Raw genomic sequence first — 15,955 nt, 5'->3', positions numbered from 1 at the left:
TGCAAGCAACTTTGATGCCATCGACCTCATCGCCCACGCGCTGCTTGTACTTATACCTAGTAGTTTGCGGCAGACGCACTCACCGAAACACACCTGGCCGGGCCAATTTCTGTGGCAGCTCAGCCAAGTCCATTCCTCTGCTACGGCTGAGCAATACTTTGATGCCCACTAACTGTGTGCGACCACATTTGCCCGTACGGGAGCTCCAGAAGGCGCCAAATTGCCGTAGCGGCGGTGTCGGGTACCTGATTGCGGCGCGAGTTGGCTCAAACGCCATGGACATCTCGGATGATTCAGACTTTTATGGTACCTTGAATTTCATTTAACACTTTATTCGTCTGATTGAGAGGAAATTGGAAAATATAATCTCTAACCGGACAATCCAGGTGACGATGAGGTCGCATCGCACCTCTTACAGCGTGTCGCCGACTTTGACGTGGACGATTGGGCCCAGCAACAGCGAGAGCATCCGGGGCGTCCGCAGCGCCATACAAACCTCACCGACGAGGCCTCTCACCTGCACAATCCATATGCCGGGATAGAGTATGCCTGGCAATTAACGGAGACTATTGACGACTTTCTCACGCGGCTACCGCCCGCAACAACGGACCAGACACCGGAGACGCCATGGATCTTTATATGTAACCCCTACATCCCACGGGTTCACAAACATGAGAGCCAAAGCCAATTCTCCAAGGGAAATGAGGATGAGGCGCCTGAGGAAGAGGGTAGTAAGACGGCTATCGTTGCTCAAGGTGGTCTGGAGAGGCTTCACTTGGTCACCAAGTTTATCGAGGGGATGCAGAGGTCGGGAAAGGCCAAGCCCATTGTTGAGAGGGAAATCAGAAAGGAGCAGAAGCAGGCTACCGACGACATCCTCAAACTGGCCCATCTCGCTAAGGTGCGAACAGGCAAAGTATGATTCGTCCGAGTTGGTTGATGATATGATGTGACACCTCGTTGTTAACCATGCTTCCCCTGTAGTGGCTGTTGTTCTGCCCGGCTTCGGAAGTCAACGAAATGTGGGAGATTGTCGCCAAAGCAACTGCAAACAATGAGCTGGGCATCGCCGCCAAGGTTGCGCCGCGATCGCCATTGGAGGATCCTCGCAAGGATCGCATCCTATGCATATACACATCCGACTTTTCGGACAAGGCGGACGTTGGGCGCGTTTTGCAAAAGATGCGCGAGCTGAAGCTGATCGAGGCCAGAGGCCGTCCTATATATTATAAACCAGGTAAGCTCTCTGCCGCTACATGTCTAATTTTCGAGATTAACACCGCCAACAGATGCATTCACATATATTGGCATTTCGCACGGCAATGCGTGGGGGCTGAGGGCATCTATTTATAGCTCTGGCGACATATTTCCTCGCCGAGCTTGAGAGGGCGCCAGGTACCTAGGGAACATCTTCTCAAACTGGTAAAACAACAAGAAATGTACACTAAATTGCTGCAATACCTTGATACTAACACCGAAATAAGCCACGGGAGACGAACTATCCATGAATATTAAGCCGACTGAATAAAACAAAATGTATGCTAGATAAGCAGAGACCAATATGCTAAACGCCAAGTTCGTTTGTTTAATGACCTTCATATCATGTTACGTCGTGCCATGCCACGCCATGCCGTCCCAAATACCACCTCTCTATAACAGTCCGATATATCCCCGAGGAACCTCCTTCTCTCTATTTGTATGTACATCAAGACGATTGCTCGATGTCAGCTATGTGACTTGCCGTTCATCGTAGAGAGAAGTTTGATCCGGGTCGACGGCCTTTAGCAGGAGGATAAGTCGATAGGCACTATTGCCGTTAAGGTAGTACCGATGCAACTTTTTGGATCGAATGAAGCCGAGGCCCTCGTACAACTTCATGGCAGCTGTGTTGGTCTCCTCAGTCTCCAGCACAATCTCATCGGCATTGCGGTTTGCCATGGCATCGATGGCCTTCTTCACCAGAGCGGTGGCAACTCCCCGCCCACGGAAGTGCGACGCCACGGCCAGCATGGCAATGTACCCTCGCCGAGTTGGAGGCGAGTGAGATGAGTGCACCTCCAGCTTGCAGACTATGACGCCGATGAGGGATGAGTCTTCTGGATCCAGGGCCTGAGTCGATTAGATACTGTTGCGGGTGAGAGAACTCGACGGAGATGGATAGCTTACCATGAAGCAAAGATGTGACCATTGGCAGAGAAAGTACCTGTAGACGTAGATGCTGTATGGCTCACTCAAGTCCTTTGAGATGAGGGCCCGGATGGCGGGGAGATACTGGCCCTCTAGCCGGTGCTCATACTGGATATACTCCAGGTTGGCTGGCAGCTGCTTGGTCGACGACCCTGCCATGGTGTTTTGGTTTGGTTTGCTGGTTTGCGGTGAAGGGCTGTCTGTCGGGGGAAATAGTGCAAGAAATAGCGATGCGATGCCAGAAACCTGTCCGTCTATCCCACGTTCTTATCCCCTCTCTCGTTCAACCACCTCCTCCAATGAGTGACTCAACCGGCGGCCGGTGAGTCGGCAATGGGAGCAGAAAGCCAAAGTGGCAGCCAACCAGGCAGGCCGGTCAGCATCGGCGGAAAGCAGGTTGGCAGGGAATCCTTCGAGAGGCCTGGCAACAGAGAACTGGGTGCCTGGCAAGCACTTTTGGCCTTTTTGGTGCAACTCTAAGTAAGTCTGACTAAAGCGAATCGAGGGTGGAGGCTCCCTACCGTCGCGTGACGGTCAATCACATGTTAATGGGGGGCTTGCAGAAAAAACGTGCTAAAAAAGCTGTGCCTGTAATACAGTAGCTCAGCTCAGCGAGATTCCCAGATCCGGGCGAGGGAAAAGGAAAAAGCCAATTTGATCTGAATGGATGCTTGACACCGGGTTCCAGCAACTTGCCGCCAGCCAATGGAACGGGCTGCTGGGGCGCTCCGAGGAGTGAAACCGCGCGTCTGACTTTTTCATTCCCCCTTGTTTACAGCATTTAACTCTTATTTCTCCTTCAAGAGCTCTTTTCTCTTCTTCTATCCTGCTCTTCAGATGAGAACCTGAAAAGCACTTTTGGCGCTCTCGGTTCACTTTAGCGGCCTTTCCACAGCACTGCAGCCACTAAAAAGGCTGGAGCTCTTCCCGTGCCGGACGAACGTACTGACGTCAGCCGCTACTTAGACAACTGGAACCAATCTGCTCATAACTTCAAACTTTCAAGAGCGCTTTTGCCCGTGGAACACTTGGCGCAGCTGCATCTTATTTACCCCTTGCATATCTTTACTTGTCTTGCGGCTTGACACGGAGGCTTCGACCATGGCGACAACTCTTCGGAGGCGGATTCCGCCAGAGACCAGCTCGGCCGAAACCTCCATGGATTCCAAAGAAGACTCCCCGCCGGTACAGCCGACATCCCACGTCCATGTAATCGAACGAGGGCCCAAGGCGCGCAAGCGTCGCAACACCTTCATCTTCTTGCTGGGTGGTCTCTGTGGCCTCGTTGCTGCGGGCTTCTTTGCCAAGTCAACTGATTTGATCGACTTACCAGAGCTTACGGATCTCACCATGGACAGTCTGCTCGATGTTATCCCGGCCGGCCTGGTCAAGGACATGCGGGAGCTCGTTCAAGGAGAGCGTGAGATTACGTCTTCCTATGATGCTTTCTCTGTTGGCCTGAAAGCTCGGGCTGAAGGCCTGGATGCTCATCATCCCATGATCATGATACCGGGCGTCATCTCAACGGGCCTGGAGTCCTGGGGCACGGCTAACATCTCGAGGCCTTATTTTCGAAAGAGGCTGTGGGGAAGCTGGACCATGATGAGGGCTTTGGTTCTTGACAAGGAGATTTGGAAAAAGCACATCATGTTGGACAAGCGAACTGGACTTGATCCGCCCCTGGTGAAGCTTCGTGCTGCTCAGGGCTTTGACGCAGCCGACTTTTTCATCACAGGTTATTGGATCTGGAGCAAGGTCTTGGAAAACCTGGCCACTCTTGGATACGACCCCACAAACTCGTTCACGGCCGCATACGACTGGAGGCTTTCCTATCCGAATCTTGAAGTAAGAGATCAATACTTTACCAGGCTCAAATCATATATCGAAACTGCCGTTGCAGTCGAAGGCAGAAAAGTGGTCATTGCCTCGCACAGCATGGGCAGCCAGGTCATCTTTTACTTTTATCACTGGGTTGAGTCGGAACTGGGCGGCCGTGGCGGAGGAGATTGGGTGGAACGTCATGTCGACTCTTGGATCAATATCAGCGGCTGCATGCTGGGTGCGGTCAAGGATTTGACGGCCGTACTATCCGGAGAGATGCGCGATACTGCACAGCTTAATGCCTTGGCAATCTATGGGCTGGAAAAGTTCTTGAGCAAGGAGGAGCGAGCAGAGATTTTCAGAGCCATGCCGGGCATTTCATCGATGCTGCCTCTTGGAGGTAACGCTGTTTGGGGAGACTTAACCGGAGCACCGGATGACCAGCCCGACCAAGGTTTCACATACGGATCCTTTCTCAACTTTCGGGTTGGCTCAAACTGGACGACTCCCGATCGAAACTTTACCGTCGATGCCTCCATGGAGTATCTCTTCAACACGACCGAGGACTGGTATAAGGATCAAGTTAAACGAAGCTATTCTCATGGCGTTGCTCATACCTCTGCAGAGGTGGAGGCAAACGAAAAGGACCCTAGAAAATGGGTTAATCCCCTCGAGAGCAGACTTCCTCTGGCGCCAAATCTCAAGATATACTGCTTTTATGGTGTTGGCAAACCCACAGAGCGATCATATTATTACAAAGCGCCAGACCTACCTCTATTGACCAACCTCAACATTACCATCGATGTTGGGCTCACCGACGGTCCCATCGATCACGGCGTCATCTTAGGCGAGGGAGACGGCACTGTGAATCTGTTGAGCGCTGGTTACATGTGCAATCGCGGCTGGCACATGAAACGATATAACCCTGCTGGGGCCAAGGTCACAGTAGTAGAGATGCCCCACGAGCCTGATCGGTTCAGTCCGCGAGGCGGCCCCAATACCGCCGACCACGTCGACATTTTAGGAAGGGAGAAACTAAACGAGCTGATCTTGAGGGTCGCTGCCGGCAAAGGAGATACCATCACCGACTATATCGTTAGCAATATCGAGGCTTATGCTGATAAGGTGAAGATTTATGAGGAGGAAGGCGGGGCCGAGAAGAAGAAGAAGAAGAACAAATCATAGAATGATGTCGTTAATCTGGTGTCTTGGTTTGCCTGTGCGGGAGGCTTCGTTGGGATGGGATGGGCAATTTGGCGTTTGGCGTGGGGAGCTGTACATATGCAAAAGAGGCGGGCGGAGTGCTGGTTTCATGACGAAAGAATACCCTCAAACACTGCGAATGCAGATAGAACAGTAGACAAGATAAAATATAGTTGAGAACTAGCCCTACAGGTGATGCTGAGTCGTGATGATGTTTAATTTGGAGTTGGAGGGTCTTTATGGGATATGCTTATGTCAGGGACGAGACATGTCTTATCAGGTACCGATGCACGGAGCCAAGCGTGGATGGAGATTTGGAGCCACTGCGGAAATGATGAAAAAGGAGGCTCATACGAAGTGGCGTTTGGGGTGATGACAAGGATACTTGTGCCTCCTTATCAACTGGACGTGATTACATATAGCAGATGGAGAGGCGCTGTAGATATACCAATTCATCCTCATCCTTGGTTATTTAATATAGCCTTCTTACTGATGCTTTATGTCTCTATCATACCAGACATCATCCATAGATATGTAGGCACTCTGCTGTAAACTGTCGTATGCTGTATTTGATATCAAATCAAATTGATTATACGGAGTACCAGTCAGCGCCTCTTAATTTAGCAAGCATGGCGCATGTAATTAGTGGCTTGCGGTTGGAATATAATTTTTCTTAGTGCCACCGTTTATCGGCTGCGCCTGTTGGGTGACATCAGGCTACTTACTGGCTCCAACATCAATCCCGAAGCATCATCGCCTTCTTTTCTTCCCTTTTACCCCACACATCAAACGGGGCCTGCATTCCGCTCGCATCCCGAACATCACAAACCCGGTCAATCAGGAATCAGGAGCCCGTTCAGGGTCTGGGACAGGGTCTGGGATTTGGGGACCGGAACTGGGGCTTGCCGACAGTCTGGCGCACTTTTTCTTTTGTCGACGTGCCCTTTCATCCTGCCGCGGGTGTGTCGCGGTTTGGTCAGCTTGATCTTCTTCTCTTCGCCAGTTTGCCAAACCATCGCCAAATCGTCTGCGTAGAGGGCCAGATGCAGTCGCTGCCACGTGCTGCGGGACCTGGCAGCCATGGCGGATTATGAAGAAGAGGCGGTACCATCTCCGCTCTCTCCTCTCTCTCCCGAGGAGGAAGATGGGCTGTGGTCTGGTGAGTCGATGAGCCAGCGACATGCAACAACACTTGGGAGATGGAAACTGACAGTAGCGCCTATCTAGAGCTCGACAAGTGCGTCTCGGAACATTGCGACAGCCACGAATCCATCGACGATGCCCTTCGTTCCTGGCTGAATCTGACAACCAAGCTGCGCCTGCAGCAACCTACGTCTCAAGACGAGGTGGTCTTGTGCTCGCAGATCCTATTGAAGAGCGACATATTCCAGCGAAACAAAGAATATGTCCGCAAGCAGCTCATCTACAGCCTTCTGCAGGAGGACGAGGCCGGACCGCTCCACGCCATAGTATGCATGCTCCTGCTCGACGGCCACGCGGACGAGGCGACGTTTCCGCACATGATCCAGGAAGCATGTTTTCCTCGCCTTTTGGAGTTGATCAGCAGCCGAGACTCTGATGATGACCCGCGCCTCCATCGATTCCTGCTGCAGCTCATGTACGAGATGTCGCGTGTAGAGCGGCTTGCGCCGGAAGACTTGGCACTAGTTGACGATAACTTTATACATTTATTGTTTCGCCTAATCGAGGGCGTGTCCAACGACGTTAACGATCCATACCATTATCCAACCATTAGAGTACTAGTAAGTGTTCTCGCCCTCAACACTGAACAAGGATTAGCCGTCTGTCAACACTCAAGCATGCTGACAAATGGGAACAGCTTGTCTTGAATGAGCAATACATGCTTGCGTCTACAGATACCGTGACGAAGGACGGCTCGGCGCCCGAGCCTCTAACAAATCGCATTGTAAAATGCTTGAGTCTCCACGGACCACAGTATCGAACATTTGGGGAGAATATCATTCTACTCTTGAATCGAGAGACGGAGACATCTCTCCAGCTGCTGATCCTCAAGCTTCTGTATCTTCTCTTTACCACGAAAGCGACGTACGAATACTTTTATACAAACGATTTGCGAGTGCTATTGGATGTTTTCATTCGAAACTTGATGGATCTCCCGGATGAGAGAATGTCCCTCCGGCATACGTACCTGCGAATTATGTATCCTCTGCTGGCTCATACGCAGATGAACCAGCCGCCACACTACAAGAAGGATGAGATTCTCCGCTTGATCAATATCCTGAGGGGCTCCCACACCGCCCACTTTGCTCCTGCTGACCCGACAACCCTCCGACTGGTAGACCGAATAGCCAGGGTCAAATGGCTCGAGGCGGACGACGACGCAGATTCTGAGGCATCGGGACAGGCAGAAGTTGCGCGAAAGCTCCTGGGCATGAGTGTTTCTCCAAGAGATTCATCCAGCAGTGTTAGTGTCAGTGATGTGGCTGAAGTCACGGAAAAGCCAGGTGTGCACACACCAAGTCGAAAAAATGATTCGAAAGGGGGCATGGAGCACTCAGAGCGTTACGTGGAGGTGGAAGACGATGCTGGCAAAACTAAGAAGCCTCTACCAGCGGTCCCCAAACACAAGCATGGCATTCCTTTTAAGCATGTGGCCTCCACTACGGTACACATCAGCAAAGTTGCCGCGAAAAGGACACCCCCCAAAGCGCCACCCCCAAGACGACATGGTAAGGTGAGAATGGCAGAAACGGCATCAGATGAACAGCTATCGGGAGCCATACACTAGGGAGGCCGACAGGTTTGTAGCCAAAGTTTGCGGTATCATGTACGTTAAGCTATTTTGTTGTGGGAAGGGGGCATTTTCCTTCTTCCCTTTTCCTTTATTTCGTCCCCTCTTACTTTCAAGAGGACTGTTTGAAAGCGGGCTCCAACGCTATTTATTACTGGCGCTCGGGGACGTTGACCGATCCGTGGCCTCGTCTCCTTGGAAGTACACGGCCGATACCTTTCTGGAGTTTTTGGAGTACAATGCACAGTGACGCGGATTTTTCAGCCCTCGAACTTGATCAGCGACAGGCCGGCCATTGTTTGACACGAGAAACATGAGTAAAGGGAAATACCTCGCAGCATAGACAAGAGAGTGTTTATCGGGACGAGATGCAACCTGCTTAGGACTTGTTATACCTTTTTTACTTTGTTTTTTGTACATACAGACGTACACATACGATGTCTTACTACTGGGCGTGATGCTTGTAACAAGGGGCAAACAGGCAAAGGAGCATTTCTACTTGGGCGAATTTGTTGCTTCTTCTTTGTCTTCTTCTTCTTATTGCTTTTTGTAATTTTTTATAGGGTTTCGAATGTGCTATGGGTGACGTTGGGCGTTTATTCTACAATGCAATTGACTAATTGAATCTTTGTTTTGAAATGCTGGAGTTGTGTAATAGTGTGTGCATCATGATCTGAGGGGGATTAGGTATCTGACGGGGTTTTTAATATGTAATTGCTCTTTCACGTTTCTGTGTATAAATCTTCATCCTCAGAAACGTCAATGTAAGCTCGCGTTCGAAGTACTAATTGAGTACCTATGGAACCAAAGTTGAGGTAGCCTCCAGGTCTTGGGGGGAGTTAATTTTGCTGTGAAACATCTTGCCTCGGGCGCCAGCGCGCGAACCAGTTGCCTCGTTTTCTTTCACGGCAAATTTTAACTCTCCTAAAATCATATACGAGTATTACATGCAGCCTTTTCTAGGCGGCCATCACTCTCGCGGCCTTTCGGCTAAACGGTCCACATGAAAAGAATTGCTCTTTCACTTTCTGTGTATCTAGGTATATATCTTAATCATCAGACACGTACATGTAAGCTTGCGTCTAAGGCATTGAAGTATGGAGCTAAAGTCGGTGCAGCCTCCAGGTCTTGGGGGAGTTAAAAATACTGTGAAGAATCGCCAAAAAGAATCTCTTTCGGATCCCCTTTGGACCCCGCTCTGCTTTCGGGTGCAATTAAGGATGCTGCGAAATGCCAAGTGGAAGTAGACGAGATATATGTCACATGAGCGGATTGGTCAATTGGAGCATTCAAGCAAGCATCATAGAGACAACACATAGGAAGATTGAATGAACATATATTCGTTATAGGGCTTCCATTGCGCAATTAAGCTCAAATGCTTCATGCAATATGGAATCGGTATTGCTGGAATAGGACTCTACCGATATCGTGTTGGTTAGACATGTTGGGAGCTGACTACCTCGCGCGGCCCCATTGAGTGAATCCAACTAGATTCCTAGCGTCTTTCCTCGATGCTTAACCGATCGCAGTGGAGAAATCCTTCAAAATTCCATGGATTCCGTCGATTCCAAACAAGCGAAGTAACAAAATAGGCTTCCGGAGCAGCGAGATTCGATCACCAGAATGGATGGAATTTGGAGGTGGAGAGAAGATGCCTGGTGGGGGAAAGAGGGGCGTGTGGCTTGTGCTGGGCTGGCGCTTGTTTTAGGGGAACGGACTAATACGTCATTCTTCTGAGGGAGCCCAGCCTGGGGCGATCAGAAGCAGCTGAAGGTGGATTTTTGCTGGGTTTAGAGTTGATGTAGCGCTACATGTGTGGTGGTGGGAGTTCGTAGGGACGAGGATGGTAGCAGGACTTCTGATCTGTTTGGGGACATGCTGGAAGCGAAAAGAGGATGTTGGGCGGGCGGGTTTGTGCATGAGGGTGCAGATTTGGGGCACGTCAGTGTCAAGTGTCAAATGTCAAATGTCAGTGTCAATGTAGCGCCCATGTTATTGATTGAGGGGACAGAGTCAAGTACGAGTACATACACGTATACGGAGTATGGACAGAACAGGACAGTAATATCGAGTGAGACTGTTGCCCCTTGGCCCCGGGACGCTCCGTGGAAGGATTACAGGCACTGGATGGAATAAGTATTACCGGGCGCTGCTTACGGCGCACTCGCACAAGTTTCTATTTTCTATGTTGCCCTTGTTGTCCATCCTTTGCGATCTTTGTCGCCTTACGTAGCACAGCCTTAGCAATTCATCATCTTGATGGCGGCTTGTCACTGGTGCAGACGCAGTTGGCTTGGCTTGGCCCTTTTTACGCTTCCCCCCAGTACCTGCAAGTGACGCAGTCGTCGACGCAGGTGATGCAACAATGCCAGGTATCGACGAGGTGCCTGCGCTAGCGTGCCCCCTCTCGGTTTCTGAGCTGTGCGGGTTGCGAGTACCTTGGCAGCTGCTGGAATCGGAGGGGGCGGAGCAGGTAGATGTTACATGTACAGTAGCGATGCTAATGCTTTACTGGTTCAGTGCAGTACGGGGCCCTCCATGGCGTGCATGAAATGGGCATGTCCGTCTCCCCGTACGACGCAAATCATGGATCTTGCGCAGATGCGAGGCGGTTCTGGTTTGGTGGCCTGTGGCTCGGCAGCACCAAATTCGCAATTTACAGCGGCTTGGCTGGTAAGCCGTTTATCTGTAATGAACCATTCTGTCTCTCTTTCTGTTCTATTTCTGTTTCTCTTTCTGTCATTGACTCTTTGTAGAATTCTGCAATTCTGCCCTTTTTTTTGTTTCACGGCCCGCGCTAAAAACCTGCTTGGCTGCCCAAAAAGTCTCACCTCTGAACTGCCATTGCGTCAGTCAAGCCGGTTGACGTTGACGGTCTCTCGACTTTCCCCTCCCCACCAACGCCTCTTTGTGCTGCTGTGATCGTCCTAGCTGTCGTCACTCGCTAATTCTGTGCGAGGCGAAAACCTTGGTCTGGCGCCGACTTGGCTGGCATCCAGATTAGAAGCAAACTATAATTATTCGGCGGCGCGGCTGCTCGGAGCTTGCTTTCCTCTTTTGCTGCATTTCCTCCTTCTCCTCCTCAGCTCAGCTCAGCTCAGCTCGGCCTTGCTCTGCTCTGCTTTGCCCTGCTCTGCTGCGACTCGCCTTTCTCTCCTAACCATCGTCGCAATGGATCACCAACCTCAATCCCAGGGATTGACTCGTCTTTCCCCTGATCTGAACGCCGGGCCCAAGCTCAATTCTTACCTGCAACCGCAGCAAGTCCCGTCACAGTCGCAATCGCAGCGACAGCCGTCTAGCTCGCCCTACCAGACGTCGCAGAAGGGGAGGCGACCTCTCTCCTACCAACCCCAGCCCACCTACCTCGAAGCCGGCCGACGCTCGAATAACGCATCGCCTCAGAGACGCCAGAGTCCTCTTCCTGGGCGCTTCAACGAGGAGTGGGACGCCAGCCAGCGCGGGAGCTCCATCATCGACGGCCGTCGTGGTCAAAGCCCCCCAGTCATGTCTTCCACTGCGGCCGCCGGCCCATCGGCCATCCAGCGCTCCAACTCGGTCAACAGCTATGCGGCTGGCGATGATCGAGCCTTGCCTCAGAGAGGCAATACGCTGAAGAAGAAGGCTTCGCTGCGGCGCAGTGGCACCGGCAGCATTGTGCGATCCAGCAGCCGTCGCAGCGCACGAGCTGGCAGTGTCAGGAGCCTTGCCCTCCAGACTGCGACGGATCCCGACGAGCTGCACAGCGCCTTCTTCTGCCCTGTTCCCACAAACGGAAATCCCACCGATGTGCTCGCCGCTAGATTCCAGAGTATGCTTGACCCTCCTCCTTCTCAGACTCAGCTCGGCGCATTGCTGCCGTTGCATTATATCATCTGACGCTAACGTTGTATGACACTCAACAGCCTGGAGAAAAATGCTGAAAGACCTCATCGCGTATTATCGTGAAGTACAGTCTCACTATGAGCAAAAGTCCAAGTCGCTCGCCAAGCTCTCAAGCGTGGCCAACAACATTTCGAACCCGACTTCGTTCCTCCAAACCGCCGGCATCGATGACGCCCTTCAGATTATCCGCAACTATAACAAGCAGGCCCTTCAAGAGGCCACAAAGGCCAAGGAAATCGAGGAGGATGTCATCCTAGCGCTTACTGGATTGAGGAGCGACCTGCAGCAGAAAATCAAGGAGATTAAACACCTGGCCGGTGACTTCAAGAACTCTGTTGATAAAGAAATGGACGGCACCGGCAAGGCTGTCAAGGTCCTCTCCGAAGCGCTGGGAAAGAACGAGATGGACACCTCCGCGACGACGGGCAAGCAGGATCCATACCTCCTCAGGCTGGCAGTCGATCGCCAGATTGAGCGCCAGATCGACGAGGAAAACTACTTGCATCAAGCCTATCTCAACCTCGAAGGCTCAGGACGCGAGCTCGAATCCATCATTGTAGGCGAAATTCAAAAGGCCTACAATGCTTACGCTGGTATCCTCAAGCGCGAGGCCGACAATGCTCACAGTGTGGTCGGAGAACTCCGCGATGGACCAATTGCGATGCCCAAGGATCAGGAGTGGGAGCATTTTGTGGCCAACGATAACCGAGTAGTCAACCCTAGCATGCCATTGCGCTCGGCCGAGCAGATTCATTACCCAGGCCAAGACCATCTCTCGGCGCAAGAAATCCGCGCCGGATTACTGGAGCGCAAGAGCAAGTACTTGAAGAGTTATACAGCAGGATGGTGAGTATATCTATTTTTATCCCATGTCTCTTAACGAGGTAACATCTGACGTGATTCATGGTAGGTATGTACTTTCGACAACGCATCTTCACGAATTCAAGTCGGCAGACAAAGCACAAGCACCCATAATGTCCCTCTATCTTCCGGAGCAAAAACTAGGATCCCGCTCCAGCGGTGAAGGCCCTTCCAACAAGTTTCTTCTCAAGGGACGACAGACTGGCGCCATGCACCGAGGCCATACCTGGGTGTTCCGAGCCGAAAGCCATGATACGATGATGGCTTGGTACGAGGACATCAGGGCTTTGACGGAAACATCCCCAGAGGAGCGAACGGCATTTGTGCGATCTCACTCAAGGCGAAGCACGAGCCGATCATCGCACAGGTCAGCTAGCAGCGACGGACTCGATGAGGAAGAAGACGAAGAGCCATTTACCGCGACCGAGCAAGACGTCACGCCAGGACCTCGAACAGACATAGCCGCGCGGCGACCCCAACCAGGTGGGCGGTTTCCATCCGATATACAAGTCAATGCACAACGAGGCTTACAGGTGCCTCAATCCCCGTCTAGCGTAGGATCCAGCCAGGAGCCACAAGCCGGGGTGATTGCTGCAGCAACTGCGATACCAGGATCAGGCACGGATGCCTATGCTCCGGATAAGTTGACACGGCACGACGAAGGCCACCCAGAGTACGGACAAAGAGGCGAGACCCCAATATCAAACGTGCATGCACAAGCAGTTGCTGCCGACCACGAGGCCCAGGTCGACGGCGTCAACCCCTACACAAGCGAGCCAGTGGATCAGAGCCAAAGCCATCACCGAAACGTCTTTGTGACGCCACTCATCATCCCCGGCACTCGTCAGCCGGTCAACGGCATTGGTGGCAACAGAGCTCTTAGCCCAGAACAGCAACACAATGCAGTTGCTGTCAACGGAGTCGAGACGAACGATATCAACGGCGGACACTACAAAAATGTCGGAGGCGCAGGAGCTCTGTCCCCGGATGCAATTCCCAGGTCTGAGGTCCAGCCTGATGAATCAGGACTGCAAGTTCTTCCCGGCCAGGGAGACTCTGCACAGCCAGTGGGTGGTCTCAACCCGGTTCGTGGCATCAACGATGAGAGAGCGGCTAGTTCGGTGACGGTGTCGGACCTACCGATGCCAGGCAGCTTTCCTTAAGCTCTTCATTTGATTTACATGTGATGGACGTCAATTTTTGTCTCTTTTTATTTCCTTGTGTGTTTTTTTCATTTGTTGTCGAGAAAATGGGTACACGTCGATATCTGGATACCATTTCTTGATTACCTGTTTAAGGACTTGTGTTTTTGTCCAATGTGTTTTTGGTGTTGGACTGTGAATGAGGCAAGGGATGCAGAAAAGAGCAACAGTGTGTTGTATCAGCTGAAGGCGTTTGTGTTTTCCGTTACTTTTTGTTGTCGATGCAATTTGATTTTGAGGACCGCATCACTCGTTAGGTATATCCGTAGCTCACCATGCGTGGTACTGCTAGCAGTTGTTTTCTATTTGATGGAATTGAATGTTTTGTTAAAAGTAGATTGATACCATAGGTAGCAGCAAGCCTTACAATCTCTCAATGTCAGTCTCTCATTATTTGTTATACACATTCGCATACTCTTACACTGCTGTGAGCAACTTCACTTCACATGAACCTGCATGTACCAATGTACAGTACGAGGTACTTGGGTACATCTTCCCGCCCCACCACGCACCATCCGCTGGAACATTATTCCGCACCAGCCAATCACATCCCCTCAATCGAACAAGCTTGCTCCAAGCAAGCAGCCTTTGGCCGAAAAATTTCAACACCATTCATTGGAGACGTTCTAGTAAAAAAAAAAAAAAAAAGTTTCAACGACGACGAGGGAACGACATCGCCAAAAGAAAACAGGCCCCCCGACAATTGGCCTCTTTTTTCTTTCTCTCCCGCCCACGGAACTCTCCGGTCCAATCACTCATTTTCGATTTTAAATAAATAATCCAATACACAATGTCCTTCCGAGGCGGGTCTCGCGGTGGTGGTCGTGGAGGGTCTGGCGGCGGCTTTCGAGGCGGACGGGGAGGATTCCAGCAGAGGGACATGGGCCCGCCGGCGCAGGTTCTAGGTATGCCGAATCATGCTCTTTTCTTTTGATTGATTCTATTTTGTTTTTGTTCTCCTTTGCTTTTGCTGTTGAGGCTTTGCTTCTACTGGTGGTTGGCTGTTTGAAAAAATTCTCTTGGATGGAGTGAAGGCGTTGCGATTGGCTCTTCTTCTTTCTCTGTTACTTCTTTTTTGGATCTTCCGAACGCTTTTGCCGCTCAATTTGAGAATGGCAATGGACAATGGCTTCAAACTGAAAGGAGAGAAAGAAAAAAAGACCCAGCAGAAGGCAGCCCTCAACGCAGAGAGAGAGACAATCCGCAAGCGAAGACATTCAAACCGAGTAAAGACACACTCAGCTAATAATTCTGCCAACAGAAATGGGCAAGTTCGTCCACGCCTGCGAGGGCGAAATGGTCTGCGAGTCCATCAACCCCAAAGTCCCCCACTTCAACGCCCAAATCTTCCTCGAGAACAAGACGGCCGTCGGCAAGGTCGACGAGGTCCTCGGCCCCATCAACCAGGTCTTCTTCACCGTCAAGCCCTCCGAGGGCATCCAGGCCGCCTCCTTCAAGGAGGGCGACAAGTTCTACATCGCCCCCGAGAAGCTCCTGCCCCTCGACAAGTTCTTGCCCAAGCCCAAGCCCCCGCCCGGTGCGCCCAAGCCTAAGCGCGCGGGAGGCAGCTCCCGTGGTGGCCCCCGTGGAGGCGGTCGTGGTGGGTTCTCTCGCGGTGGACGTGGTGGTCCTGGTGGTGGCCGTGGAGGCTTCTCGCGAGGTGGTGGTGGTGGCTTCGGCGGTCGTGGTGGCCGTGGAGGCAGCGGCGGCTTCTCCAGGGGCGGTGCTGGTGGCGGCAGGGGACGTGGCGGCTTCAGCAGGGGAGGACGTGGATTCTAAAGGAAAGGAGAAGAGAGAAACAAACAAGGAAAGACGTTCTCAAGACGATTTGCCCATCTCTCTTTTCTTCTCTCTTGTTAAACAACTTTCTGGGAGATTTCCTTTTCCCCAATGAATTGGAAAGACAGAAACAAAGGAAGAAAACTGGGCATTGGAAGAAGCAGCCGACAGCAGCTTGCTTGGGAACGAGAAAAAAAAGGAGAGGAGGGAGAGAGATTTTTATATGTACAAAGGGCTTCACGGC

General features: G+C 51.6%; 6 protein-coding genes across 6 annotated transcripts; 5 read left to right on the top strand and 1 right to left on the bottom strand.

Moving 5' to 3' along the window:
• Nucleotides 1–275: 275 nt before the first annotated feature.
• T069G_03156 (uncharacterized protein) lies at nucleotides 276–1,384 on the top strand (the record flags this gene model as incomplete). The annotated part of the gene is made up of 4 exons (XM_056170366.1): nucleotides 276–306; nucleotides 387–916; nucleotides 985–1,237; nucleotides 1,290–1,384. The coding sequence occupies 4 exons, from the start codon at nucleotides 276–278 to the stop codon at nucleotides 1,382–1,384; spliced, it is 909 nt and encodes a 302-aa protein (XP_056031258.1).
• Nucleotides 1,385–1,728: 344 nt separating this feature from the next.
• T069G_03155 (acetyltransferase (GNAT) family domain-containing protein) lies at nucleotides 1,729–2,346 on the bottom strand (the record flags this gene model as incomplete). The annotated part of the gene is made up of 2 exons (XM_056170365.1): nucleotides 1,729–2,109; nucleotides 2,167–2,346. 2 exons carry the CDS (start codon nucleotides 2,344–2,346, stop codon nucleotides 1,729–1,731), a joined length of 561 nt encoding a protein of 186 aa, XP_056031257.1.
• A 942-nt stretch (nucleotides 2,347–3,288) lies between these two features.
• On the top strand, nucleotides 3,289–5,193 carry T069G_03154 (lecithin:cholesterol acyltransferase domain-containing protein; the record flags this gene model as incomplete). Its single annotated transcript, XM_056170364.1, has 1 exon — nucleotides 3,289–5,193. One exon carries the CDS (start codon nucleotides 3,289–3,291, stop codon nucleotides 5,191–5,193), a length of 1,905 nt encoding a protein of 634 aa, XP_056031256.1.
• A 1,098-nt stretch (nucleotides 5,194–6,291) lies between these two features.
• On the top strand, nucleotides 6,292–7,981 carry T069G_03153 (uncharacterized protein; the record flags this gene model as incomplete). The annotated part of the gene is made up of 3 exons (XM_056170363.1): nucleotides 6,292–6,370; nucleotides 6,439–6,974; nucleotides 7,052–7,981. 3 exons carry the CDS (start codon nucleotides 6,292–6,294, stop codon nucleotides 7,979–7,981), a joined length of 1,545 nt encoding a protein of 514 aa, XP_056031255.1.
• A 3,174-nt stretch (nucleotides 7,982–11,155) lies between these two features.
• T069G_03152 (uncharacterized protein) lies at nucleotides 11,156–13,893 on the top strand (the record flags this gene model as incomplete). The annotated part of the gene is made up of 3 exons (XM_056170362.1): nucleotides 11,156–11,795; nucleotides 11,890–12,715; nucleotides 12,780–13,893. The coding sequence occupies 3 exons, from the start codon at nucleotides 11,156–11,158 to the stop codon at nucleotides 13,891–13,893; spliced, it is 2,580 nt and encodes an 859-aa protein (XP_056031254.1).
• Nucleotides 13,894–14,722: 829 nt separating this feature from the next.
• Nucleotides 14,723–15,711, top strand: T069G_03151 (gar1/Naf1 RNA binding region domain-containing protein; the record flags this gene model as incomplete). Its single annotated transcript, XM_056170361.1, has 2 exons — nucleotides 14,723–14,837; nucleotides 15,194–15,711. 2 exons carry the CDS (start codon nucleotides 14,723–14,725, stop codon nucleotides 15,709–15,711), a joined length of 633 nt encoding a protein of 210 aa, XP_056031253.1.
• Between the last annotated feature and the right edge of the window lie 244 nt (nucleotides 15,712–15,955).

The sequence above is a fragment of the Trichoderma breve genome, chromosome 2 (assembly GCF_028502605.1).
Source record: "Trichoderma breve strain T069 chromosome 2, whole genome shotgun sequence".
Lineage (NCBI taxonomy): Eukaryota > Fungi > Ascomycota > Sordariomycetes > Hypocreales > Hypocreaceae > Trichoderma > Trichoderma breve.
The sequence above is the reverse complement of the archived record's forward strand: the minus strand, read 5'-3'. Positions and strand labels throughout refer to the sequence as shown.